Source organism: Nothobranchius furzeri, chromosome 13 (genome assembly GCF_043380555.1).
Source record: "Nothobranchius furzeri strain GRZ-AD chromosome 13, NfurGRZ-RIMD1, whole genome shotgun sequence".
Lineage (NCBI taxonomy): Eukaryota > Metazoa > Chordata > Actinopteri > Cyprinodontiformes > Nothobranchiidae > Nothobranchius > Nothobranchius furzeri.
Genome location: NC_091753.1, coordinates 54,589,299 through 54,617,024, shown reverse-complemented (window position 1 = coordinate 54,617,024; position 27,726 = coordinate 54,589,299). Strand labels below are relative to the sequence as shown.

Here is a 27,726-nt window from a genome sequence, read left to right as displayed (position 1 = left end):
AGCACCCCATATGTTTTGTTCATTTTACTCCAGCAGATGGCAGTCTAACCCCATAACTAGCTTGTATTTGAAACTTCCAAAGTGGAATTCACTGCAGCATCGCTTCTTATGTTTATTTTATTGTGGGCGGATTGCATTGTGCTGTAATCCCAGTAGATCTGAACCGTTTTAAATGTCCTAACTCCAGACCAGGACAGACCACTGGCTGAGACGATGTTGCAAACCCTGGTGTAAATTCTTACACTGCATGTTGTCTTTCCTCGCAGCTCTCCACGGCTGTGCACAAGCTGGAACACATTTTGTCACCTCTTAGATGCATTTTGTGTTTGATATAAGATCCGCACCCACCCTGTGAGTAAAGTGCCTCTTATTTATCCGCCTTTACTCTCCAGAGTTGTGCACAAGCTCTGTAACAGGTACACTGTTCTAATTGACTTCACACATACCTTCTAAAGGTCAGCGTGCACCGCAGAGGGTCATTTCTGAGGGAGCTCATTACGAGGAAGACCTACGTGGAGCTGCAAACATGATTGTGTAGCGTCAGCAGTTAAGTGACCCCTCTCTGCAGCTTTGGCAGAGGATGGAGCCATGAGTGTGGCAGCAAAGGAGTGGGTGTTTCTTTTTTAGTGGTGCAAGGACTGGCTCACCAGTGTGACTGGTGAGGAATGCTGTGTTTAACAAAGGCTGTTTTCACAGACGTCGCCGACAGCCTGTGTGGATGTGCAACCACTGGTCACAGGGGAGCTGGAGCCAAAGTGGAGGACCATTTCTGCAGCACAAACCCTCCAGTGAGCTCGCCACAATTACAAAGGTTGTGCTCCATAAATGCTTTAAAACTATTTAGTACCATGGAGGTGGTTTAAACATTTATGGAGCATTGTGCTGGTGGTGCGAAACCGCTCGCTGAAATACCTCCTCCAGAATTGATTATGCTTTTAGCACATTAAGTTTTCGCCGCAAGCAAAATAGATATGAATGATGACCTCATAAAACACCACCATCTATTGCACCAACTGTACCAATCTGATGCAAAGTGACCCAGAGGGTGGGATTGATTGGTGAAAAGGGGGCAGCACTTTCACCTTGGGATTTATAGCTCTTTGAGGGTATAAACATCTCACCAGAGGGTGTAAAAGCTGAGGGTACACCCCGGTGACATGTCATGGGTGATGCTTTAATCACAGTGAAGCTGAGCTGCAGAGCTGCAAAGACCAGGTCTCCTGGTGGGGACTCGGAGCAGAGACGAGCTACGAGAGGACAACGCTGCAAAATTAAACTGGTGACTCAGTGTGAGGCGGGCATTTTTTTTCTTATCTTTTGTGAACAAATATAATGTCCGCGGCCTAAAACTGCTGAGGGAGCAAGTTTAACACTTCAAGCTTGGGCGCATGATAATAACACTGCTGCGCGCAGCACAGGATTCCTGAACGAGTAAAAGCTGTAATTATCTCACAGGAAAGAACAATGCTTCATTCCCACTTTGTTTAAGGATGCAGGAGATACAGCGTGGCCGCCTTCGGACTGCTGGAGCTCATGTTTTCAGCACCTTGCTGGCATGGTGGGATTGTTTTGTCCTTCACTAGATGCACTCCTGGGCTTCACATTAACTCTCTCCCTCGTTTCCCTGCTCTCCCACAGGGTTAACTGGTTACACATTGCCAACAAAACAACTGTGACCATCACGTGCGCATTCTTGACATGCTCATGAAAAGACATCAAGTAAATAAACTTTGATAAAAATTCATTATAATTGACTTTAAGAGATTTTATACCAAATAGCCTGGTGCTGCCCAGGATAGAGAATTGCTTTGGATTGATCCAATCAGCTGGTTTCTATTATAGAAGCAACTTTGACTGATTGGAGATGTAAAACCTTATGGACCTGATTCTGGTGCAAGGTGTTAACTGGTTTAAATAAATATTTGTCTCATGTGTGTTGTTTCTCGTGACAAAAACAAAGTGCAAAGTTAAAAGCAGCTCAAAAATAGCTGATTTTAGAGGTTAAAGTGTCTCGGTTTGGTTTCTGTGATAGAAAGGAAATCTGACACATTTGATTTCTGATTACTTTTGTTGCAATAATTTCTGAATTTAGATCCCGGACGAGCCCCCTATTGCTTTTGCAGTCAGAAGGTGTGAAAAAACTTTAAATGAGAAAAGAGACCAAACTCTGTCCTACAGTCTGGTTAAGCCACATTACAATTCAAAACTTGCAGATGAAAATGTTAGCTAGAAATAGAACAGGCTTGTTGGCAAATGAAACAGCAGGCCAATCAGTAGGTTTCTAATTTGATGCTCACTACACCCATGGGATCTGCCAAAACTAGAAAAAGGTTTCAGTGTCTGAAGCAATGTGATGCAACTGGCTTTCTGTTCAGTCATTGCAGCGAGGATGATAATCATCCAAGAAAGGTAAATGGTGATTTGAACAATGAACGGTTTTAAAGCAGTTTTGGCTCATTGCAATACCCGGTGGATCCTGGAACAGGGGATTCCCCTCTGCAGAAAACACCACTTCACTTCTACCTCCTTGTTTTAGAGAGAAAAAAAAAGAATAACCTCAAAATGTGAGAAAAAAATTCATGATTCCAAATTAACTTAGTTTGCCTACAGCCTTTTCTTTCAAGAAAATGTAAAAAATTAATAGTTCATGTGTTTTAAATGAGACATATAATTTTTTTCTTTACTTATGACACTTCTATGGTCGATACAAAGCACATTCCTAAAGTTTTTTGCACAAAAAACCCTCATTCATGAAATTTTCAGAACCTTTCGTAATGAGCTGTTTCAGGGCTATCTCACTTTAAGGAAACAAGCTTGGGCTGGCCACGCCCACTCACCACCCGATCAGGCTGCTATAGGCTGAGAAGCTCCAATATCCGGGAGGCGTTCAGAGTAGAGCCGCTGCTTCTCCAGCAGCAACTGTCTTTTTGCACTTGAAAGGTGGTTCTATTCTACTTTCCCCGTTTGTGACATCACAAATGGGGACTTTTTGAAATGGCTCATTTTAGGCACAGAATTGCTAAAACCAAACACTGACATAAAATATATGTTTTTTTTTTCACGTTTAGTGTTTATAGAGGCAGTAGAGACACGCATGGCAGCAAAATATGTCCCCTTTAATGTGGAAGTATTATGATGATCAATTAATATTTTACTCACATGATATATACATTATAGATACAAGACATTTTTGATGGATGGAACGAGATGTGGTAAAACAGTGTTGCTTAACATACGATTCTTTGCCATTTCTTTAATTAAAAGTGTTTTATGACAGCAGAAACGCAAAGTGGCCCAAGTCACAATAGCTAATAGGTCATCTCTCTGAGCAGAACTAATCTCTTTTAAGAGCTATCTACACCAGGCCCTAAACTAATCAATGATAAGTTCTTTAACCACATCTTTACTTTGATCAGGCACACATTCAGTGGCACGCAGGAAATGCTTGTGATCGTGTCATCTGATGTTGCTTTAGAGGTGGAGGCAGTAATCTTGAACACATGGTGTGTTACACATCAGATAATTATCCGTAGCTCAAGGTGCAGAATGGCCTGTTTAAAAATTAACTAATAAATCACTGCGCCAATCTAATTCCTTAGGGGTGAAGCTGGATCCGTCCCATGTTGTGTTGATGCAATAACATTCAGGGGTATTCTCACAAACATGCACGTTGATATTTTAGAGTGTAGAACTTTAATGAGGTGTTGGATAGTTTTGGGAGGACCGCAGACGCAGCGTGATGCTCGTCATGTTGCAGCTGTGTAGGAACCCGCCATTGGACTGACCTACGCGTTTAATGTTTTAACTTTAGCCTTTTTTCAAACCCCGAGTGTGACGCAATCGATTAAACATGAAAGATGAAAGAAACGATCGTTAAAAGCGGCGTCTGTGCGCGCGTGATCGTGCACTGTTGCTGTTTGTTGTTGTGCAGACTTGGTACAGCCCACGCGCACCGGTCGCTATGGTGAGCTGCTCCAGGAGCGCGAGCCAGACACACAGAGACCAGGCGCGAGCTAGGAGCGAGGAGGACGGAGCCGAAAAGTGCCGAAGCGCACAGAAAACACTGAAATTATGGAGGATAGGAACACGCACAGGGGGAGTTTAACGAACGGAATCTGGCTTGTGACGTTTCTGCTCATCCTGGACCGACTTACCGGTGAGTTAACGGTCCCTTGGCCGTTTTTTTGGGGGGGCTGGCTCGTGTGACTTTGGGGAGAAGTTGCTCGTTAGGATCCTCTCAGTAGTCATCGGTACAGCGGGGCACTCCAGAACCAGCGAACCCACTTTATGCTAATCTGGACTCGCTCGGACCCAGCTAGCATCACTGAAGTTACTGATGAAGAAGTAGTTATTGTTTGGAACGTCGGTAACGTCGCGACGGGGGGAAGTTGCCGCTGGCGTCCGTTGACCGTTAGCTAAACCTCGGATTCCCCTATTTGGGTACAACTCCGTTACGTACACTTGTTTGCCACACACTCATTCGAGCTCATTCATGTCGGTTTTATTTTAAAAACATTACTTTTCATTGTGGTTTGGTGGCGCTGCGCACACTTTTTTTTGTCTTGTTTCAAGCTAACATCTTCCAGGGAGTGTGAGGGAAATACCGGCTGGGGGTTCTCCCTCTAAGATGGGTTAAAGAACAACAGCACGGGTCCGCAGTTCACCAAAATAGAAACGAAACGGAGTAATCAGGGCGTTACTTGTGGGAAGCGAAGAGGAGCTCCTGTGTGGAGAAGTTTGCCAAGAGTTTTGGTTGCAGATGGTGGGATGAGCGGTTATATGAGACACGGGCAGGAGGAGGTGCAGCAACCAGGCTGCTTCACTGTGGGAGCTGGCAGGAGGGGGTGGATGGCGTGAGGCGTATCTCAAAGCTCTCACTGCAGTCCCAGAGACTCTGGAAGTATTGACCTGCGTTTGGGCACCCTGCCAGCCAAAGAGCACCCTCCAGTCCCTTTACTGTCCCAGGAAGAGCAGCTGGAAGGCTTTGCTGCATCCCATCCTTGAGCTGGGATTACAGACATGACAGGGAGAAGAGGGGACAAACACAGGTGGCTGCAGGGTAAATGCCACCCAGGAATGCACCACTAGTTCGTTCAAGAGCAGTCAAATCTTTTCAGGCATGCATACATGTCATTAGGCCCTTAAATAAAAGTGAATAAGTTTTACTGCATGGTCCCACCATGACATGTATGCATTTAAAGGCTATCATTATCTGCTTCCATCTGCTGCAGCCAGTAACCATGAACACTTATTAATTAGCTGAGTAGTCTCTTTCTAAAAGGCTTAGTCATGAAGCCTTTCATGAGAAAATATCAAATAGTAGTTTTGATAACTGGATATTCACAATCTGAAACCCTGTCCACGAGTAGCCAGGTGTCCCTCAAAACAAGATAAGTTTCTACGGTTTGGCCCGTCATCCACACCAAAGAGAAGATAAACGGCAACAAAAACAATTATTTCAAAAACTCAGACCAAAGGGAAGAATTGTAAATTCTCTGTCAGCATTTGCTTTTTGCCGTAAACCGGTGTTATGGGTTTGCAATGTCTCTGCCCACGACAGAAAGGCTCTGATATCACATGTATGACCTGTATTTACACCACTCTAGTCTATTTTTACAAGTTCAGTCACTGCTTTAGGTAGAAGACCAACAGCAAAGGACAACGTTAAGGGCCGCCGCCTAGCAGTTCCAAGTCCAAGAAATGTTTTTCAGCAAAGACACTGACTGTTTACTGCCACCAAAGGCCAGTGACAGGCTCCTGATGAATGAACTTCAGTGTTCTGGATTTTAGGGTGAAAATGAGGGAGTTTGAACCTAAGTTTTTTTCTCATAGATGGGCGAGGGGGGGTGTTCAGTTGTGCTAAAACCATGTGTGCATGGCCAGAGAAGCCCCACTCGAAATAATTGACCTTACGTCTGAAATCTGCTCATCTAGCCACTGGTTTGCTTCTGTGTCGCCTTCATGCTGTAGTTCTTCTGTCTGTACCCACAAAGCTGTGGTTCATAAATCAACTCTGGGAACTGATAAACAACACGCTGTTGCAATTTAGGCTGATTAGCTTCCAGATGAACTTTTTGGCACCGTGCATGTGCAGAATTGCTGTCCGACGACACATCTGAACAACCAGATTAACTCATTAACATCACAGAAGACATATTAGGCAGCAAAAAGGAGCTATGTGCATCTTTCTGACTCTCGATCATCTTTTTGACGTGTATGGGTAACGCACAGGGACATGGTGACATCAGGGTTCTGATGCGTGACGTTGTCCGATTACATTTTAAGGTTCATTCGGTGTGGCTACAGACTGTGAGGTCTGTAATTGAAGAGCCAGGTTTTGTGGTTTCTTCTCCAGGGGCCGCGTGATTCACAATATAAATAAATAATGTAGTAATGGAGCCACCTAAATTACAGACCCAAACCAGAAATAGATTTAAAGAAGAGCCGTCTGACTAAGCTGTTTTGGTTAAGGGTTAATGACTTTGTCACCTCATGGCGTAGGTCAGATCAGGTCAGGACCCTTTGTTTGGGAAGTCTGTCCCATAACTTAATATAGACGAATAATCCCACTTATTATGTTAATGAGTACAAACCTTCTGTCATGTTAGCTTTTAAACACACGGTCTGAAAACGATTCAACTTTAAACTTGATTGAATAAACCAGATTGCTGTTGGTGTTCAAATGAAAAATATCTTGGGAAACGAGTTATTTCTAAATGTTTCTCAGTTAAAATGATGATTAATTTAAATGAAAGCAGGTTGGAAGTGACTGTGCTGTGGGTAACAGCTGTCACACCCATCTGATCCTTCTAATTTGAGCATAAGTCTTTGTTGTGAAGCAGCTGATTGAACAGTTCTAATCACTTTAAATGCAGTAAGTGTTTTCTTTTGGAAGGAACGCCATCGGCAGACGAGTGGCGGGGCTTTGTTGTGTTTTGTGTGGGGTTCAGGGAGCAGCTCGTGGTCGCCGGCTTCTGTCGACTCCACCCGTTGCTTCTTTCCTACGGCAGATGTTAGCGACCGTCAGTGGGGGTGAACTCCCTGGTGGTTCAGTAATGGACTCTAATCTCAAATATGATGATTTTCATGCTTTTTAAGGCAGATCACCAAAATATCCGTTTATAAAATCTAGATGTGGATTCTTGTTTTAGTATAAAAATTATAAACAAAGGCTGAATCCTGCTTCCAGGTGCGTCAAACTCGGCCCCCTTTTTAAGTCACATGGGAAATCGGCATTTACTTTTACTTTTAACAGCAAAGATTAAATTAATATATTCATTTCAAACCTCAAACAGCTGCTCTGGGCCCGTAGGTGTCCACGCAGCTTTTCCTGTCGTTTTTTCCGTAGCACTCGTATAAATACACAAACTGAGCAGTAAGTATTATTTCCTCCAACATTCTTATTAGACAGAACACTTGGAAAGAGCTGCAGATTTGCCACGGGCTCCACCTTTCAACACTTCTGCGCTCTGCTTTCCCAAACTAAGTGAAGGGAGCAGCTTCAGAGCAGGAAGCGGCCTCACTCGTGAGTGGGAAAAGAGGATTTTCCCAAAAATCTGTTATGATAATATTGTGAAAGTCAACAGTTGCCAACCTTTGTTTTTTACAAGGCCCTGGTGGTTGTAACTAGAAGAAGAAAAAACCCGGCACCTCCCTCCTTCCTAACCCCTGGAACGTCATTAGCACCCATTTTCAGAACAATAACCACACTTTTAATCCAAAACAACAAAAGAACACTTTAAACTTGAACTCTGTGAATAAGCTCGGGGAGACGGTGGCACAGGAGTTAAGTTATCTTCCCGTAATTGAAAGGTTGCAGGTTCGAGCTTCGCTCAGTCTGTTGGTGTCGTTGTGTCCTTGGGCAAGGCACTTAACCCACCTTGCCTGCTGGTGGCGTTCGGACGGATCGGTGGCGCCTGTGTAGGGCAGACTCGCCTCTGTCAGTGTGCCCCAGCGCAGCTGTGGCTATAAACTAGCTCATCACCACCAGGGTGTGAATGTGTGAAAGGGTGAATGACTGGTTGTGTTGTAAAGCACCTTGGGGGGTTCCAGGGCTCTAGAAGGCGCTATAACAAAGACAGGCCATTTACAGCTTTGGTGTTTTCCTCATGATTTGTCACTAAAGTGGGACCATATGCTGAATAAACTGGTGCATCCTGTTGATTTTGTTGTTAACAGAGAAAAAGTGTTCCTGAGGTCAATCATTGAATCTGTTGGCTATTTGCACATTTGAGATGTTTAGTTAACACACACTGACCTGCAGCTTCAGTGGGTACGCCTTGCTGGTTACTGGGTCGGACCCCTAGTTTTCCCTCAGAACATCCTTAGTTCTTTGTGGCAAAGAGGTTGTAAATTTCACTCAGAGGTTCTGGTCCGTATCACCATGATATCCGCTCCTTCCATGATGAGAAGCTCATGTTCTACCACATCCCAATGATTCTGGACTGGACTGGGACCTGGTGACTGGAGGCCGTTGAAGTCCAGTTAACTCATGGTCATGTTCTAGAAACCAGTTAGATGATCGAAGCTTTGTGACATGAAACATGTTACTGCCATCAGAAGATGGAAATGGACATTATGGTCCAGTTCTGTTCAGTTTCCATCAGGTGTGGTCTTCCATCTGCATCAAGGTTCAGCCTGCTGCTGTGGTTCAAAGATGTTCTACAGACCAGTGGAACCAGTGGTTAGTGGATCTACTGTTGCTTTTGTATTACCTAGAACCAGTCTGCCCAGTGTCTCCAGTCCCTTGTTATCAACAAACACACACACACACACACACACACACACACACACACACACACACACACACACACACACACACACACACACACACACACACACACACACACACACACACACACACACACACACACACACACACACACACATTTTTAGACCATTCTCTGTAACCCCTAGAGAAGGTTGTGGGTGAAAATCCCAGCCTCTCAAATGATCAGACCAGCCTGAGTGACACCAACAACCATGCGTCATTCTGATGCTCAGTTTGAACTTCAGTGAGTCGTCTTCATCGTGTCGTGTGATTGGCTGATTAGCTGTTTCCTAATAAACCTAATTTAGTGGCCAGTGAGTGTGTTTTCACAGAATATTATTATTTTGGGAGTGAAGCAAAAATGTCCGTCAGTGTTTCAGGTTGTTTACTGTTAAAATAAAAGAACCAGTGAAGTGGCAGATGAGTGTATATGTCCTTGCCAACATGGTAACCAACGCCTCTCGGTTACAGCAGTGGCTATTGCCTCAATCCTCGTTCGATTTTCTGGTAGTTTAGTAAAAATCCTCTGATTTTCTAAGTAAGCTAATTTACTTTTAGTCAGTAAAACTCCTGCTCAGCCCGCATGAAAACTACTGTAGTTTAGTTTCCAAACTCCTGCCTGCACAATACTGACCTCTGCTTCACCCGAACGCTCAGCACGTTCTGTCTCAGGCAGATGCTGTGCTCTAAAAACTACAGCTTTATGGAACAAATCATCTCATTTCAGTCAGACTTCGATGTCCTTCCTCTGTTGGGGTGAGGGAGTTTCCTGGGGTTACACAGAAACGGCACCGAAATGCTCCTGTGCCAACCCTGGATTGTAATCTCACCATCTAGTTCCATAACCCAACCCCAGTAATCCTGATGGTTTTTGAGTAATTATCCATTTGAAACAGGGAAAACGTAAAACGTTTAGAAATGCTAACATTGGTGGTGTTTTGTTCTAGTATGTCTTGTCAAGTGAATAAATCTCAGATAGACAAGAAGTCACTGTTTCAGTCACTGACTCATAGGAAACTGCTTTATAAATGGCTTCCAGATATTTCCATGGTTAATTACCTGCTGTGAATGAACAGAGGGAAACTTTTGAAACTTTTTTTGTTGCCTGCTGTTTTTAGGAATCAGGTTTTTGCCTAAAGGAAGAAATACACTTTGTGTCCAACTTTAGGGTGACTTGGACACGTTCTAACCCTACTGTCGGTGTTGGAGAGGGGTACACGGGCGGTGAGCTGAGTCAGCAGTTAAACCCACCAGGAGAGCAGCACAAAGGTTATGGGAAACAGGTGTGGCTGAGCTTCACCTCCTGTTTCAGTTCCTTTAGCGGTGGGATGGGCACAGACCCACCCCCCCAGCACCCAAGTGGGAGGTTATTAACACCCACCAGACAAATACTGAGCTGTATCTGCACTGTTGTCTCATATGGGATCGCATAAAAGTTGACAAACATTTAACCGTCTGCATCCCTCATCTGCTTTGTGTTCAGCCTGGATGGGACATTTTCTTTCATCCTCCTTCAAACACCACGTTTCATCCACTAATCAAACCGCTAACACGCACTGAAGAGGAAAATAGAGTTTTAGTAGAAAATATGTGAGCAATCTCAGCTCAGTCAATCAGAAGCAGCTCGTAGTTTATCCTCCTCCTGTTACTAAATGTGCCTTTTATGTTTTAATAAACAGTATCGATGTTTTGGGGATGAAGAATGCAACAGAAATGCTGTGTTGTTGTCAGTGGGTGGAGACAGGAAATATTCACCCTTGCATTATTTAGATCATTGATTAGTTCATTACAGATGATCAACAACTATTTTCTGCATTAAAGAGGAAGAATTATAATAACCCTGCGTGTGTCATGGTGAGCTCGTGCTGTTGGGTGAGATCCGGTGGCGAGACCAAGAAACATGTGACGTTTATTTTAGTTCCTCTTTCAACAGTATGTGATGCATACATGTTGCAATGGAGGCTGGAGCTGGAAGTGTCACAACTGGATCCCAGCTGAAATCTCCACCTTTCATCCCGCAGCCTTTGTTCTGGCTCAGACTACAACCCTGAATCCTTTCGGTCACCATGATCAGTGTCTGTGTAAATGAAGACCAAAGGGACCACAACTTTTATTACTGTTAAATATTTATACCGGGAAGTGGAACGGGCATATCTTTATGCTGTTTGTTCCTTTTCCTGTATTTCTCTCTCTCTCTCTCTCTCTCTCACACACACACACACACACACACACACACACACACACACACCGATCACTGCTCACCTCTGACCCTGTGTTGTTACTATTTTTTTTACCCTTGGCTTGGATTGCAACAAAACAACTGCCCAGTTTCTTGTAGGAGTCCAGATGAGTGTTGGAATATCAGATGCAGCTAGGATCACATTACATTGGAAAGGGCATCACCCCACAACCCAGTCCTGTTAGACTAAATAAGTCCTTAGCTTGTAGTAAATATCACTCTTTTACATCTAAGTGAGCTTCCTTGAATTTGAACAATAATTCAACCCAGAAATCTAAGATTGGTTGCTGAAAAAAGCACATTAAGATTTTATCTGAATGACTTTTCACCAAATGTCTTTGTGCCAAATTCAACCAACAAAACAAGAGAGGAAATTACAATCAGTTAACTGCAAACGGGTGTGGATCTAATGTCGTCCTAAATGCAGAAGCTGGCTAATTTCTCCAAAACCTAAATGTTAACCATATTTCTGTCAGCGAGGTTATTTGGGGTTAGCTTCAGCGACCCGTAGGTCACCCAAGTCTTGTATTTCTCTGTTCGGAGTGGGTGGTTCGTGTGTGTCCAGATTATGTGTTTAATCTGCTGCAGAGTCCTGAATGTGTCTGGTGTTGTGGGTGTGCCTGGAAAATAAACTCTTTGACCATAATAAAGTTACCGATGCCACAGTGACCAATCTGCTGAACACACAACTCTGACAGCTTTCTGGCAGATTGCTTTACTTCCTTCCTATGTTGAGATGTTGTCACTGACATGAAAGGCAGTGAGGCAGATCTTTCAAATGGTTATTGTTGATTTAGCTGTTTACATAATTTGGGGTTCTGTCAGCCATGGCATTCACCAAAACCAGTTATTCTGGTGCTCATTCTGATAAGTAGTATCCGTATAGTGTTGCAAATGCTTGTGAAACTGTATTTGTTTTTTTGTTATTTTGCTTCCTCTGCTTTTGCAAAAATGTCAGATTGGTTCATTGTTTCGCTCCCCAGGAAGGCAAAAGGTGTTTTCCCCGTGTCTGTGTGTGAATCTGCCTGTTGGTGAAACATTTCATGAACTGCTGAAACATTCAAAGTATTAATTGGACGTACCTCTGCAACTGATTGGAGTCTATTCATTCAAATAGCCAATGCTAACTGATTTTAGCAAAGACAAAAATGGCTATAATTCTTAGTTTTACAAAGATTATGCAAAAGTTTGGCCTTAATAGTATCAGGGAGTCATCCAGACTTAAGATTGACTGGTATGAGGTTTCTCCTGCCCCTATGTGGAGGTCATGGTCAGCCAATGTTCAGGTGCACCCGTATCGGCACGAAGAACTCGGCTAGAGGAGAAAGCAGCTTCAGGCGACAGGATTTTGACTCTTGTTTCCTGATATTTGGACCTCTCTCCTCTGATTGGCTAAACCCGGTTTCACACTGCAAGCGTCAGCAGAATGGAACAGCAGCGGAGCGGCTCACTCGCAAACTTCAAAGCAGTCCTTTTCACACCGGGAGAGTCTTGGCCGCAGCACGGCTTCCTCGCGGTACTCGCGAGATTCTAAAATCCCTCGAGACTTCTGACACCTTCCTCATCGAGAGATCACAGCCCCCGCGAGGAATCACACGTTGCACTTCACGAAAGAAACTGGTGGTAAACAAAGCCGTTCGGTCACACATACAGACGTAGGTTATATATATAACATCGCAATGTTGCATTTTATTTTGAAAATAACAGGGGATTTTACACTGAAGCTGTGTTGTTTCCTGTCTCGCACTATGTGAACTGTGGAAATTGACGTGTCCCAGAAGCGGCTCGCGGAAAAAATGGAACTCGATCCTACCTTTAGCAGCGCGGCGCGGCATGCCGCTTCAGGGACGCGCCTGGAAATTGCCGCGTCGCGGCTGGTTTGAAACACTCCATAGACTATAATTGGATTCTATTTGAAGCGGTGCCTCTTCACTGCTGTTCTGTTCCGCTGATGCTTGCAGTGTGAAACCGGGGTAACAACAACACAACCACTGTTTGCTCTGCAACGTTGTTGTTTTATCTCCACAAATAACACAAGCCTGGACGAGTTCTGCTGTGTGGTGGAGTTGCTAATGCTAATGGTTAGCTTCTGCTAGCTGAGATATTCTCTGCTGTTTCCTGGACGCTAACCTAACAGCCTCCCCCGTTGTAAGTCAAGAGGTAGTCATCTGAAAGGGTTTTCCAACAGTCTCGACGGACTACCTCTTGAAGCTCATCGAGAGAATGCCAAGAGCGTGTTAAGCAGTAATCAGAGCAAAGGGGGACTTTTTTGAAGAAAATGGAATATAAAACATGTTTTCAGTTATTTCACCTTTTTTGGTTTAGTACATAACTCCACATGTGTTCATCATAGTTTTGATGCCTTCAGTGAGAGTCTCTCAATGTAAATGGTCATGAAAACAAAGACAACAATGAGAAGGTGTGTCCAAACTTTTGGCCTGTAATGTATATTAAATTACTATAAAGAAATTACAGAAGCCTGTTTAGTAGGGAAGTGAATCTTAGAGCAACTCACGATTTTATTCGATTACGATTCTCTGGGTGTCGATTCAATTCTGAATCGATTCTCGATTTAAATCAATTCACACTCAATGTTAACGAAGCGTGTCAGCTCCAGGATGAAATACTTTGTTGTACAAGTTAGTTAAAGCTATGGGACATTTTTATTTGACTTTAAACTGGTCGTGCTCTAAAAATGCAAATTTACAATGTAAAATAAAGTGATTCTAAAACTGTAAACAGAAGCAATCTTTTGACCAAAAGGCAACATTTATTTTTGCTTACCTTGTAAAATATAACAAATCTGTAGTTACCTAACAGTAGCTTTGAAAGTAATACGGTCAAATACTTTTCAAGTATGTGTAGAAACAAGTTTAACATTTGAGTCCTCAACCTATTTTAAAAAAAGTGCCTCAAGGAAAATGTGTTCTCCCATTTATCAATAACTTCAAAATACACGAGTAATCCTGAACCCTCATTTATCAACTTAGAAAATAAATATGAGAATATCTCAAATTTGTGGGTATGGAAAGAATGACATTCAAGTGCCCTCTTATCAGCAGATTCAAACATAAATCATCTCAATTTATGGGACCACAAAAGTAAACGGAGTACTGACTCTCCTAACAAAGATCAAAAAACAGACAAAAGTGCATCTCAAACCTGTAAAAACCAAACATTTGAGTTCTTGGGATCGATTCTGAACTTTTATAAATAAGAATCCTGATTCAGACTTAAATCGATTTATTTTTTTTCAGCACCTCTACTGTTTAGAGCCGGACAGGCACAGAGGGGTCTGTGTTTAGTCCAGAACTTTCTGTGAAATCCCACCAACAGCAGCCAGAGCCGCTCGGTACCGAAGCTGAATGATAGTCGTTAGGGGTGGGCAATATAAACGATATAAGGTAGAAACAATATAAAATTGGGTAATGATAGTTTTTGGCTATATCGCAATATCGCGATATCGCGATAACACATGATGTCACTAAGATGTGCACCCTGCTGACATTGGGACAACAGAATGGCAGTGACCACAAGCATGGAGTGGGAGGAGGAGGAGGCCTATAGGCCTCAAGTAGCATATATTTGCCACATGAGGAAATTTAAAAGCACGTCATTTAGACATATATAAACAGAGGAAAAAATATATCGCAATACATATCGTTACTGCACATGCTTCAGATTATATCGCAATATAGATTTGAGGCCGTATCGCCCAGCCCTAATAGTCGTGTTTGGTTATAGGAATATTGGGAAGTTCCAGCAACTTCCAGGGAATCAAGACATGAATGTGGTGAAAACAATGTTGATGAAACTAAATCGAGACACAGACATATTCCAATTAAATAGCTGATGTGGTACTTAAAACGTAGCAACAAGAACTCACTTCTACTTGGGTTTAAGACCATTAAAATGTTTTATCCTACATACGTTCATGTGGAGCATCGCTCCTTCACGTGTCTCTTCTGTGTGTGTGAGTTGGAACTGAAAGTAACTAAACCTCAGAAGATTTTGCTGATCAATACTAGGTTGCCTTTGCAACACCACATCTGGATTAATGCATCATTTGAAAGGTCGGGTAAGCTAGTTTTACCTCCCAGGTCTTCCAGTGTCATGTGAACATGAAGCCCTGCTGCCGCCCTGCTCAGTCAGAGATTTGACACCTCTGGTGGATTTTCCTGCGTCGTGTTTGGAGCGTGGAGTTTGTGTGATTGTGAGGAAATGCATCTGTGAGTATTTTAACTAGAAGGGACCTCTGCACCACATCTAGCTGTAGTGTTTTGATTTAATGGCCTGGATGTTGTGTTGGCAGGAAAAATGCAGTCTTGTAAATCTATTAATAACACACAATAAAATACTGTCAAAGAAAAACACCTGCATTCAGCGTTCAGAGGCGAAAGGAGACAGAAGTATTACCAGCAGTGTGCTTAAATTTACTCCATACCGCTCCGCTCCACATTCTTGTACTATGAAACAGGCACGTTCATTAATAATATTACTGGCTTTATTTTTTATTTAGTTTTTTACCGAAATGACTTTATTGTTTTTCCAGCTATATTAAAACCTCTCAGCGTGTAAATAAAGCTGCCATGTTTGTGTGATTTCAGACCTTTTCAGAATGAATTTTTCTTGTTTCTTTTACCAAGTCAAACTTCCAGCTTTTCCAACGCCTGCGTTTTCCTCTGGTTTCAGCATCCACGGAAAATCTCATTACTGGTCATCTATAGATGCACAGCATTGTGTGCACGCACAGAAAGACCTCAACCCCCGCAACAAACAATAACAAATCCCACACTCGGAGGCAGGATGCAGGAGGAATGTTTGTGTTTCTTTGGTACACAGCGGCAGACATTGTTCTTTCCAAGTGCTACAGCCCAGCTATAGTGAATCCTGAGAGGTTGCAACCCCTCATCGTACTGTCTATGTCAACACTATGGATCACTGTTGCTGTTGAGCTCTGATCTTTTAATCGAATGTGACTCGGGGCGGGGGGGCATTGCTATGAGGCAGAGAGAAAAGAAAAGGATTTTGAAGAGGACAGTGACATGTGAAAGAGGCCTGCCTGCCCCCTTTTAAAGGCCTGTCAGCCTCTGTTTGTCTGGACCATCAATTAGGCCTCCAGAAGGCCTCACACCCTCACAGGCTACAATACAAGGAAGGAAGGGGGTAGATTAGTGCTGCTGGAGAGACTAATGTTTTCTTCACTCTGCACAAATATTTCTGACAATAAAGGCCTGCCATAAAGCATGCAATTGAGCACTTGGCCTATCCTGCTTGTGACTGATTGAGTCAGAGTTATTGGCTTAAAGAGGCCAGTGTTGGTCCCAGACCACGGCTTTATAGGCCCGCTGTGTCTGTTCTCTGCTCACTACCCTCGTTGCCTCCTGTCCTCAAAGGTAAAGGTCAGTCAAATATAGACCCTGCTGGTACTATAGATGTTGGGCGATGACTTAGTGTCGTGTAGCAGATTGTTGTTTACTGCTGGCTTCTCTGTCGGTGCTTACCAACATTCAGAAATCCTGTTTGTTTAAAGATGAAACGACTCAAATTCATTTCATTAAACGTCTTTTTTTTATCCCACAGAAAAAGTAAAGTGACTCCAGGTTTCAGGCTCGTGTGAAGCCGTATTGATTTTAGAACTTCCTCTAGCCAGATACTTTTGAATGTTCTCTGTAACGTTTCCAGATTGTCATCAGATTTCTGCACTTTCACAATAACTGACCTGATTCTTGCTTTTTGTCCCTGTTCATTCTGTGCTTAACTTGGTTTCCGTGTGCTTTAGTCCTAAAACCCTCACTCCCTCCTGATCAGATCTCATGTCTGCATTCTTCTCTTGTGAGGTCTTTAGATCAGTCCCTCATGAGTGCTGTTTGACATGATAATCTATGCGTGGAGCTTGTCTACATGAACATGACGTATTGTGTGTTTTGTTAACTGCTCGTGAGTGACCACGGACAGTCCTGACCTGGTCTCCGGGCTTCGCCGAGATCCTCCCTGGCCAGGAGACAGCCTCTCCTGGGGAGGTCAGGGCCCAGGCAGGGTCAGGTTGGGGTAGGTGGGGGTTTTGGCTCGTCATGTGGCCCACGTGGAATGTTTGCGCCGGTTGCCAGGCAAAAAGGAAGGTTTTGATTTACCGTTGCGTCTTTTGAGCATCTTGTCGCAATTAGTGATGTCAGGAGAGAAAGAAACAAATATGGAGCTTGTCTTCAAAGAGGAAGCATTTCCTTCCCATGAGTTCATTCTTTCCTCTGGTTTCTCTGTGAAAACTAAAGTTTCGTATCTGCTGGCTAATCATCAAAAGTGACAACTCCTGATGACCTGTGAGATTTATTTGTTCCTGTGCTTCCTCTGGAATGAAACGTTTTTTCTGAGTGAATAATCATCAGTAATGAGTACAGGGACAAATCTGAGCTGTAGGTCCACTCCGCTATGACAGCTTCCTGTAACGCACCACTTGTGTTTTATTTGCCTGCAGTATTCCTGCTCCTCTAGTTTGTGAGACCTGGCTGTGCTCTTTGAGCACGCCGTGCCGAGTTTCTCCACTCGGCTCCTGACTGAAGGTATCCCATGCAGAGGCCATCTGTTTCTCCCCCTAATGGCAAGGGTGGAGTCTTTTTAAAGCACCCCCTCCTCCTCCCCCCCCCCCCCCTTTTCCAAATGCTTTACAGTAAAACAAATAGAACGCAGCATTGATAGCCTTGTTTCTTTGTATGCTGTGACCGACCCTGAAAGCTGAAACACGGAGACGGGACACACAATGCACGGTAGCATTTGGGGTTGTGTGTCAGGTAGCTGCAGTATGTAGGGCATGTTGAGGAGAAATCTGGTCCGAGACACGTGTCTGCAGGCATCAATACAATGTCACGCATGCCAAACAAGTTGGTTTATTAGTCAAGCAACTTACGCTGGAGCGTTTTTGTCCGCAAGCCATCTTCATCTTTGGTCCATTTATAGAAGCTGACCCTAACGCCGGTGTAAATTTCCTCTTGTTTTCCCAACAGAAACAACAAAGTTGTACTAATAGTGTGACAGCTAACAGTTGTCCGTGTCAGTTCAGACGACCATGAAGTGGAGAATGCTAGACCTGCCTGGGTTTGACCCTGATCCCACCCCCAGAGGACACTTACCGAGGCAACACACGTCCTGCAAAACAGATTAACGCGCTGCCCGCCCCGTTTAACCAGGCCGTGAGTCAAAGTCGATGAAAAGATGAAAATAGATGTTTAGATTTTTGCAGAGAGTTGATGTAATGATCCAAATGTCCTTTCCAGTGGATGACAAATAAGCAGTGTGGATTTACTGCTTTAAGGGTAACGTGTTAAAAACCTAAATGTAGCTCAGAACTGCTTCAGCTCCAGAGCAGGAAAGTCTGCTGAAAGAGAGAAAACTGGTAAACAACCACCAGGGAAGCCCAGATGTAATACTTTATGATTCACTTATTTAAGCTTGAGCAGCTTTTTAAACAGGAGACCAAACTTACACACATGGTCACACACTTATTCTTTATTTTGGGAGAGAGAAATTTTGCATGTGTGTGAGTGTAATCACTGAAATTACAGGGGACGTAATGGAGCACAGGGAGCCTCGGCCTCCTTGGTTATATTGCTCTCAAACCATGATAGCATTGCTGTGGTTTACCACTCAGATCCATGCCAAAGACTTGAAATACCAGTCAGCGGACCACTTTTATAAGCTCTGCTCCATACACATCCGTGACTATGTACAAAGTGGAAATTTATGAGTCCTAAATTCAGCCTTCCTTGGCTGCAGCCATGTCAAGAAAGATGTAAAGTTAGAATATTTAGGATGAAATCGCTTACAGCAACATTTTCCTCTTTTTATTTCTGTAAAGAAAACACATTCACAAGTTAAAACTGACCTGTCCAACGGTTCAGTCTGGAACAGCGCTGTAAATCTTCCTACCACGTCCTCAAACTATGTGTTTCTATCAGTGAGTCATATCTACGATTATTCTCACTCAAAAGGAAAGAAAAAACTGAATATGAAGGATTTCTTTCCATTCCCAGCAGCAAGCTTAACCTGTAATTTAGGATTTATTTCAGGTTAGTCCTCCAAGATACGGCGCAGGCAACCACCAAGCGGGATGTTTTTGTTTGCTCTTTTCTTTTCTTTTTGTTTTGCTAAAACCACGCCGCACGTCTGTCAACGGAGATCGGCCCAACACTAGGAGAGTTCGCCGGTGTTATGATATAACCTGGTCGTTATGGCAGTGGGATTCAGAATTAAGTCTGGATTTAGAAAAGTTTTTGACAGAATAAGCCAACAAAGGAGAGTTAGCATATGCAGCCTGTTTTAAAACCCTGCTGTTACTGTTCCAACTCAAGTTAGCATCTGGTTCACAATAAGACAGCAACAACCTGTGGTAGGCATCCCGTTAAATGATTGGCCTCATAAAAGTCGGAATTAAAGCTAACAATTAATTATTTTTGTTTCATCTCTTTCCAGAAAAGTTTTACTCGCTAGTTTAGGAGTTTCTCTGGTGATTAGCCAGAGGGACCGTCTGAGTGTCCCGCCGTGAAAGTGTGTAGCTTTTAAGAGACGAGGCTGAGCCTGGGCGTTTGGAGGGAAAACATGTGGATTGAACATGTTAAACATACGTGTTGTATGTCACTGTGATCAGAGGAACGCATGTAAACGGGTAGTTAGCATATGCTAATGTCCTTCTCACTAAGCTTAGCTAAGATGAGTTTTCCTTAAAAGCAGCTAAATTGCTCCGTTCGTCTATAATTGGGAGATTTTGGCTGCAGTGAGTTTTTAAACTCCTCTTCAGCCTCTGAAGTTAAATTTGTCACAGTGAATGGGGAAGACTTGCTTTATTTGTCAAAGTGAGTCTTTTTTTAGATTTTCCCATCAATTATCTTCCACTGGCTGACGACTTAAAACTGTAATTTGCTTTCCCACTTCACTAACGCGCCCTGAAAACTTGGAATTCTTCGCTTTAATTACTTCTTCAACAATAATCTCTTGTTACGTTGATCTGAATCTCGTCTTTGTGTGTTTTTTGTCCACAGATGGCGTGAGCGGGAACCGGGTGGTGGTTCCTGAGAAAGTCAACGCTGTGCTGGGCAAGAACATCACACTCGGCTGCAGAATAGAAGTCGGACCTAATCAGAGTTTCACACAGATTTCCTGGGAACGTCGTCTTCCGTCAGGCCCCATTACCCTGGCAGTGTTCAATCCTGAGTATGGAACGTCTTATTCTACCGATTACGGCAAACGCATCTCGTTTGTCTCCCCTTCCACGCAAGACGCCACCATTACCCTTGAAGGAGTCAGTTTTGCCGATATCGGTTCCTACATCTGCAAAGTGTCAACTTTTCCTCTGGGCAACACCCAAGCATCCACTGTAGTTAATGTTTTAGGTAAAGTAAGATTCGCCTTCTTTACTCTTACTGAGTCGTTTGTTTATCGTCTTAAAACGTGCAAACACACACCTTCTTTACATTTCAGATGTAATTAATGTGATTCTAGGTGAAGAATATGTTCTTAATCTGATCCACAGCAACATAAACCTGCTGGCATGAAGTTCCCTCTGCTTGACTTTGTTTTGACTCGTATGTATTTTTTTAACTCATTCGCTTACTGTTTTTTTAAGAGTGACAGAACGTTGCGCTAGGATGATGTCGACGCCAAAACAACCAAAACAAAGCGGAGACTCACCTCTTGCATCAGGAAGAATCCGCGTGTTTCGAGCATTATCCGTTCTTTCATAATTCGTTGTTGAATTGTGATCGGCAGAAGCTTTTCTGGTTCGCGCCTCACTTTTTTTACAGCCGCGGCCCAAAACGATCTCCTAACACATGGATTTTCTGCTTCCTGATCACGTGACGTGTGACATGCGCTGATGAAGATCGGCTTTAGAGCTGGGATGTTTGTTCTCACGGCGCGGGGGCTCGTCCGACGCACACACAGTAAAAAAAAAAAGCAAATTTCATCATTGGCGGTGAATGAGCTAAAATGCCCTTTTTTTCATACCAAAGCTCTTAAAGAGTAAGTCACCCCCTACCAGAGTCTAACTCCACTCCCACTTCATGTTTGAAAAATGCAAAAAATGCTGTTGCCTGGCAGACCGAGAGGGCGGAGCTGCTAACAAATACACACACACACACACACAGGCTCACAACAGCATTGTGACATCATAATGTACCAGTTTACATCATAGCATACCTCTTAGCCTATAGCGGTGGCCGATTTAAATTAAAATACAGTGCAGAGTTTTTACCTGACAACGGCACAACACTGCCAGTTTTAGGCAGAATATTTAAATTTTAACTAAAATGCACTGAAGTGCCAAATAATTGACGACACGTGTCTGCAGCACGATTAGACACTCGTTTATTTAGTTTATCAGCAAAAAAAAGTTTATTTGGGGGTGACTTGCTCTTTAAGTTTACTATAACGGGGTGGCTCACAGCTAAATCCACCAGGAATTCTGGGTCATTTGTTTGCATCGGGGAAACGTGATAAGGAAAATTAGGCATCCCCCCCCCCCCCCCAATGTTGACTTTAAGGGTCTGTAGTTTATCCTTCTCCTTTATGACTTATTTCCATCACCTTGAAACTTTTAACCTTTTCAGGTTCTTCAGTAAAAGAAAAAAAAAGCTTTTGAGTCATGTGAATCCTTTTAAGATGTTAACATAAAACATGCACCGTATTCTTGCTTTCTTCTTTGTATCAGAATTTCAGATTCATGTTTTCACTTTAAGGAACATGAAAGCACACGAGTGCATTCTCATTTCTCCTAAACAAACTGAAGTGAAACCATAACGGTTAACGAGTGTCGAGGTTACTCCTGATGGAAAACGCCACACAGCAGAAACGACCATCGTCTTCTTCGCTCGGTCACAGGAAAGGAGCTAAACGTTTAGGGAGCGGTTCAGTTGGCTCTTCCAGGGTAAAGTCCCAACGTGTGAGCGGGAGGAAGTAACCGGAGAAGGAAAATATTATCCAGAGAAAGAATTACAATAAGCTTTTGTTTTCGTCCGCTGACGGGTCGATGCTGCCGTTTGCTTAGCTTAAAAAAAACATCAGCACAGCTTTACTGATAAGAAACAGCATTTCAGCTCCGGAGCCATCCCATAATGCTACTTTTATTGGGTCATTAATGAAGTGGTGAGTGATGCTGAGGGAAGGTTTTGAGTTCCTAAAATCTGATGAGTGTCACGGTTTCTATGGTTACCGCAGTTTCCAGGCTATGAAACAATTTCATTTCTGCTTTTAGTTGTTTTAAATGAGGCTCGACTTCCCCGGGTTCATGAGTCAGAACCGTCGGGTTCGGTTTGACTCAGACTTGAGCTGGACCTCACAGGCTGCCCTACAGAGATGACATCACCAGAGAGGACCAGTACAGCCAGTTCACCTGCAGGGAGTTTCTTTTCCTGGCTGACAGCGACGCTAAACGAGACGCTCCGGCTGATTTTAGTAATTGTGATGTTTCAGCTGGTGGCTCTGCCGGCACAGAGCAGCTACTGTTCAAACGTCCCAGCCTCCTGGGAGGGGCGGTGGGAGGAATGTTGGAGCGACGACCACGCCCCGGCCTGTAGACCTCCTGGAGGAGAGCTGTCTTAAACATGTCCGCCCTGTCTTGTGGATTTTGTGGGTGTGCAGCCCCCCCCCCCCACCCCATCCCACCCACCACCACCACACACACACATACACACACACGCCACTTTTAAAAGCATCCCTGTTGAAGTTAATGGAGCAAGTTCTTGTTGGGTTTAGTTTTAACTAGGCGGATGTGGCGCACTGTTGCACAAGTCCAGATCAGACGTGTAAACGAGAATAATCCAGCTCCTGGTTCACCTCTCCGCTCCTCCTCTCTCCTTGTCCTAACGACCTCTCAGCTAGTATGTTTCTTCTTTGGTCCGAAGCAGACTGATGGTTTGTGACTCTTCAAAGCAGATAGATGACATTTTTCTGGTCTCATTCCTTCTGCGTGCATCTGTTTTGTCTCACTGGAGAGAAAATCCCAGTAATGTCTAAACGTCTGTAGGAACTGGTTAAACATGGCCTCAGCTCAGAGGAGGAGGCGAATCGGGTCATCTTCAGTACAACATAGTCGAATATAAACAGCGCTGCAGAGCTAGCTGCAGCTGCACCCTTCATTCACACCGAGTGCCCAACAGGTGCCGATCGGAATCCGCGCAGCTTCCACAAAGACGGGAAACTGTCGAGTCCAGTCTGAGCATTCACGTCGGAACGGGTCCAGATGCAGCGCTCTGGATCTCGCCTCTGTCAGTGCGCCCCAGGGCAGCTGTGGTTACATCGTAGCTCATCACCATCAGTGTGTGTGTGTGAATGGATGAATGATACTCTGTAGTGTAAAGCGCTTTGGAGTCCTTACTCTGAGAGGCGCTATACAAGTGCGGGTCATTTATCATTTATCATAGTTTCTGTTTTTTTCAGACGCCTCATGTGGAACGTCATGAAGTTAAAGACATCCCAAGAACCAGACAGGAAGTGAGAAGTGTGCCAGCCAGTGCATTCCGTTTATTTCAAAATAAAACTTGTGTTGCATCTTTCCGTCCGCCTCGTCTGTTATGACTAATAACGGGGTTTTCGGCGTATGACGGGTCAGGAAGACGAGTGTGGCTTTTGTGGACCACCTCCTCTCCACATGTCATCGTGTGAGACGTTCAGCACCCCCCCCCCCCCCCCCCCCCACACACACACACACACACACACACTCGTCAGAACTTGATGGACTTTACTGGAAGCATCAAACCAACAGGTGCTGCTGCTGTAGACCCTCCTCTCAAACCCACTTTCTGCCATCTAGTCCTAAATCCTCTTTATGCTCCAGATGGAGACGGTCATTAAGGTTTAATGTTTCTACTGTAGGTGGAACGGAAAAATCAATCTGCTCTTTTGGCTGCTGAGTATTCTGAGACATTATTTATTCATGCATGTACACAAAGTGGTTGATATAATTAGTTACATCATTTTTCCCTGTTCTGTTGTTCCCTCTCCTCCTCTCCAGTGGAGCCCAAGGTGTACGTGTCCGCCGGCCCAGCGGCTCTGCTGGACAAAGACGACGAGTCGCTGGTTGCCACCTGCATTGCAGAGCGTGGCCGCCCCGCCGCTGAGGTGTTCTGGGAGGCGGAGCTGTACGGCCGGTCCGAGAAGCAGAGTCAGGACGAGTCCGACGGCACCACCACCGTGCAGGTGCGCTACCTGTGGCCACCACAGAGCTACGCCCAGGGGAAGACGCTCACCTGTGTGGTTCGCCACCCGGCCCTGCAGACAGAGTTCCGCATACCGTTCAAGCTGAATGTTCAGTGTGAGTGTTGACACCCATCCATGCAGCATTTATTTATGTATTTATTTGTGTGTTTATCAGTGTATTTTTTTATTTATGGTGCATTTTTGTTCAGAATTGCTAATTCGACTGAGGCTTTATGCTTTCTATTGCCTTGTATTGAAATGTAATTCCCGAAGACGTGTGCTGTCGTTCATGTCTTCATCCGTTGAGTCATCTGGTGTTCCATGTCCTGATCACCGACATGTGCCGTACTTCCTCAGTTAGCTTGTCTGTGGCTCTGAATGAGTGCTGCAGGCTAACGAAGGGATTTTATGAACTATTGATCAGGCCTGAAGAGCAACATAAGTAGCTGCTGGGGGCACAAAAAGAGCCAAGGTTAGAACAGGAAGGAGGAGGCTTGGCTCAATACATCCTGTTGGATGCAGAGGCGAGGGCTTTTAAGTGCAAAAGCAGCAGAAGGATGATGTTGGAGCGTGAGAAAAGGGGTTGAGAGTTGAGACACCTTCCTGTGTCCTAAACGAGATCCTTGTCTGTCCTCTAGAGAAATCAGGAGGAACTTGCAGTCCGAGTCGCCGTTTGCATTGTTTTATTAAAGCGCCGTGGACCAGGCTTCATTCACTTCTGTGTGATGCAGAAGCAAGTGCAGGTTATTAACTCGGGTCATTTGTTTGCTCTTTTGGCTTCATCCTGCACCCCGTTACAGTCCTGCTCAGCTATGAACAATGGCTCTGTTCCTTCTGAAAGGATCATTGTTATCAGGCTGCTGATCCCAGTCGGTTACCATCAGGTCCCAGTCGGTTACCATCAGGTCCCAGTCAGTTACCATCAGGTCCCAGTCAGTTACCATCAGGTCCCAGTCAGGCTGCTGATCCCAGTCAGTTACCATCAGGTCCCAGTCATGCTGCTCATCCCAGTCAGTTACCATCAGGTCCCAGTCATGCTGCTCATCCCAGTCAGTTACCATCAGGTCCCAGTCAGTTACCATCAGGTCCCAGTCATGCTGCTCATCCCAGTCAGTTACCATCAGGTCCCAGTCAGTTACCATCAGGTCCCAGTCAGTTACCATCAGGTCCCAGTCAGTTACCATCAGGTCCCAGTCAGTTACCATCAGGTCCCAGTCATGCTGCTCATCCCAGTCAGTTACCATCAGGTCCCAGTCAGTTACCATCAGGTCCCAGTCATGCTGCTCATCCCAGTCAGTTACCATCAGGTCCCAGTCAGTTACCATCAGGTCCCAGTCAGGCTGCTGATCCCAGTCAGTTACCATCAGGTCCCAGTCAGGCTGCTGATCCCAGTCAGTTACCATCAGGTCCCAGTCAGTTACCATCAGGTCCCAGTCATGCTGCTGATCCCAGTCAGAACCTCATGGTAACTGAAGAACGCCCTTCTGCTCTTTGTTCTGCAGATGCTCCGGAGATATCAGTGGAGGGACTCGACAGAGAGCTGTACGTGGGCCAAGCCAACGTGAAACTCACCTGTGGGGCTAAAGCCAACCCACCTGTCCGTTTCATCACCTGGAGCAGGTCAGTATCTTGAACGCGTGGTTGTGATTGAATATAAAATATCTCATTCGCATATTTCTTTAAATTCAGCAGAAACTTGTTTTGTACATTTGAGACATTAAAGAGTTTCACTCCGGTCCGCTGTTGCAGCAGCTCATAGCAACATTTCTGGTGAGTGAAGTGGACCTGCTGCCGTTCGGCGCTCCAGTCTGGCTCTAATAAATCTAAAAGTAAGGAAACTGGTGTCTATAAATTACTGCTGGTGTAGCTTGGAGCCTGGCTACTGGAGCTGTCGAAGGCTGCTGCGCCCTTTGGGACGTCTCCCGGGCCGGCTATAAATAAAGATTCCAAACAGTTTGTGCATCAGAGCAACACGAGCCTATTGGCAACTGTTTTGTTGTCTCGCGTCGAGAGATGTGAAGTTTAGGCTGACGGCACAATTAAAGATTTTCCTCTCGAAGAGCTGAAAGGATCAGCCGTGATCAGAGAAAAGTCATGGCTTTTATTTTGAAGGTTTTCTGCGTGGTGTGTCTGTCCAGGGTGGACGGGTCGGTTCCTGACGGTGTGGACGTCTCCAACAGCACCCTGACTTTCAGGCGGCGGCTGCTGCGGAACGACTCAGCCATCTATCGCTGTGAGGTGATGAATGAGATGGGCTATCGCAGTCTGGACGTCAACTTCTGGGTCCAAGGTGCTTCTGACTTTTTCACACGGTTTGGTAAACGATTACTAGACTTCACCTGTCCCACACATTCCTGTGAACAGAGGAGCACGCGGTCCGAATGGAGTATCAGTCCCAAACATTCCCGCTGTCCCGGTTTAGGCAGGGTTAGATATCTGAGATGAGGAGAAGGTTGCGTTTCCCAGCAGAACTTGATGAATCATGACCCAAAACGTTTCCGTCTAAAACTGAAGAAACCAGGCTTTCTTTGCTTTTGGGTTTGATTAATCCTGAACTCCAGTCTGTCCAGGTTCAGCTGTTCTTTTTTATGTTTATTCGTTTACCCGTAGACTGTTCAACCCTGACCTGCATGTTTCTGGCCTGTGGGAGGAAACCCACACATGCACGAGGAGAGCATGCTAACTCAGGAACCCTGACCTTCTTGCTGCAGATCCACCCTGCAGCTTTATACCACTTCCCTTTCCTTTTATTTGTTTGCCCCAAACAAAGTAAATGCTGCCTTTGGAAACACTCGCAGCTCGTTTGCTTTCTCACCGTTGAGGACGACGAGCTGCCTGCTGTCGAGATCCATCTGTTCTCCGCCGCCGGCTCCAAATGAAAACCCCTCTGAGGTCCCGTCCAGATCGGACTTGCTCTGAGCAATTATCCTGTTCCTCTTGTCAAGTGTTGACAGTTGGGCGTGCATCCTCTTGCCTCCGTCCCCTGTGGAGATGACCAGGCTGAGCCCCACCCCATAAGTGTCTGGTCTAGTTGTCATTCCTGTCAGCTCGTCTTTCTGATGATCATCCAGGAGGTTAAAAGTCCCGCTGTCTTATATCTCCATCATGACTAGGGTCGGGCATCGAGCATCGATTGGAACCAGTTCCAACTGTTAGTTTTTCCCAGAATCGTTCAAAGTTATTTATTTCGATTCCTAGAATGCCGACGGAAGAGGAATCCGCGGCCGATGTCCGTGAAAAATAAACGTGATCTGCAAATTGTGATCAACGCTTTTCAGAGCGGATCACACCAGCTGTCCCCCCCCTCCCCCCACCCGGATATAAACAAACGTAATGTAAACGTTAACTCCTGCAGCGTAGAGGAAACGTGTTAAATACGTCAACACGGTGGACTTAATAGAAGCTTAAAGAACAAACTCTGGACGGTGAGAGGTGAGTTTGTCTCACTGCAGAAATAAAAACACACACGGAGCGTCAGCAGTCAGACGCAGCCGCTCACCAACACTTGTGTGTGTGTGTGTGTGTGTGCGTG

At 44.7% G+C, this 27,726-nt stretch overlaps 1 protein-coding gene across 1 annotated transcript in view; it reads left to right on the top strand.

Moving 5' to 3' along the window:
* Nucleotides 1-3,737: 3,737 nt before the first annotated feature.
* The window catches only part of nectin3a (nectin cell adhesion molecule 3a), a 29,113-nt gene continuing 5,124 nt past the window's right edge, over nucleotides 3,738-27,726 (top strand). Inside the window, exons 1-5 of the mRNA XM_015950985.3 lie at nucleotides 3,738-4,156; nucleotides 20,042-20,392; nucleotides 24,010-24,309; nucleotides 25,697-25,814; nucleotides 26,333-26,484. Coding sequence (XP_015806471.1) covers nucleotides 4,072-4,156; nucleotides 20,042-20,392; nucleotides 24,010-24,309; nucleotides 25,697-25,814; nucleotides 26,333-26,484 — 1,006 coding nt within the window. The 5' untranslated portion in view covers nucleotides 3,738-4,071. The remainder of the gene's footprint in view (nucleotides 4,157-20,041; nucleotides 20,393-24,009; nucleotides 24,310-25,696; nucleotides 25,815-26,332; nucleotides 26,485-27,726) is intronic.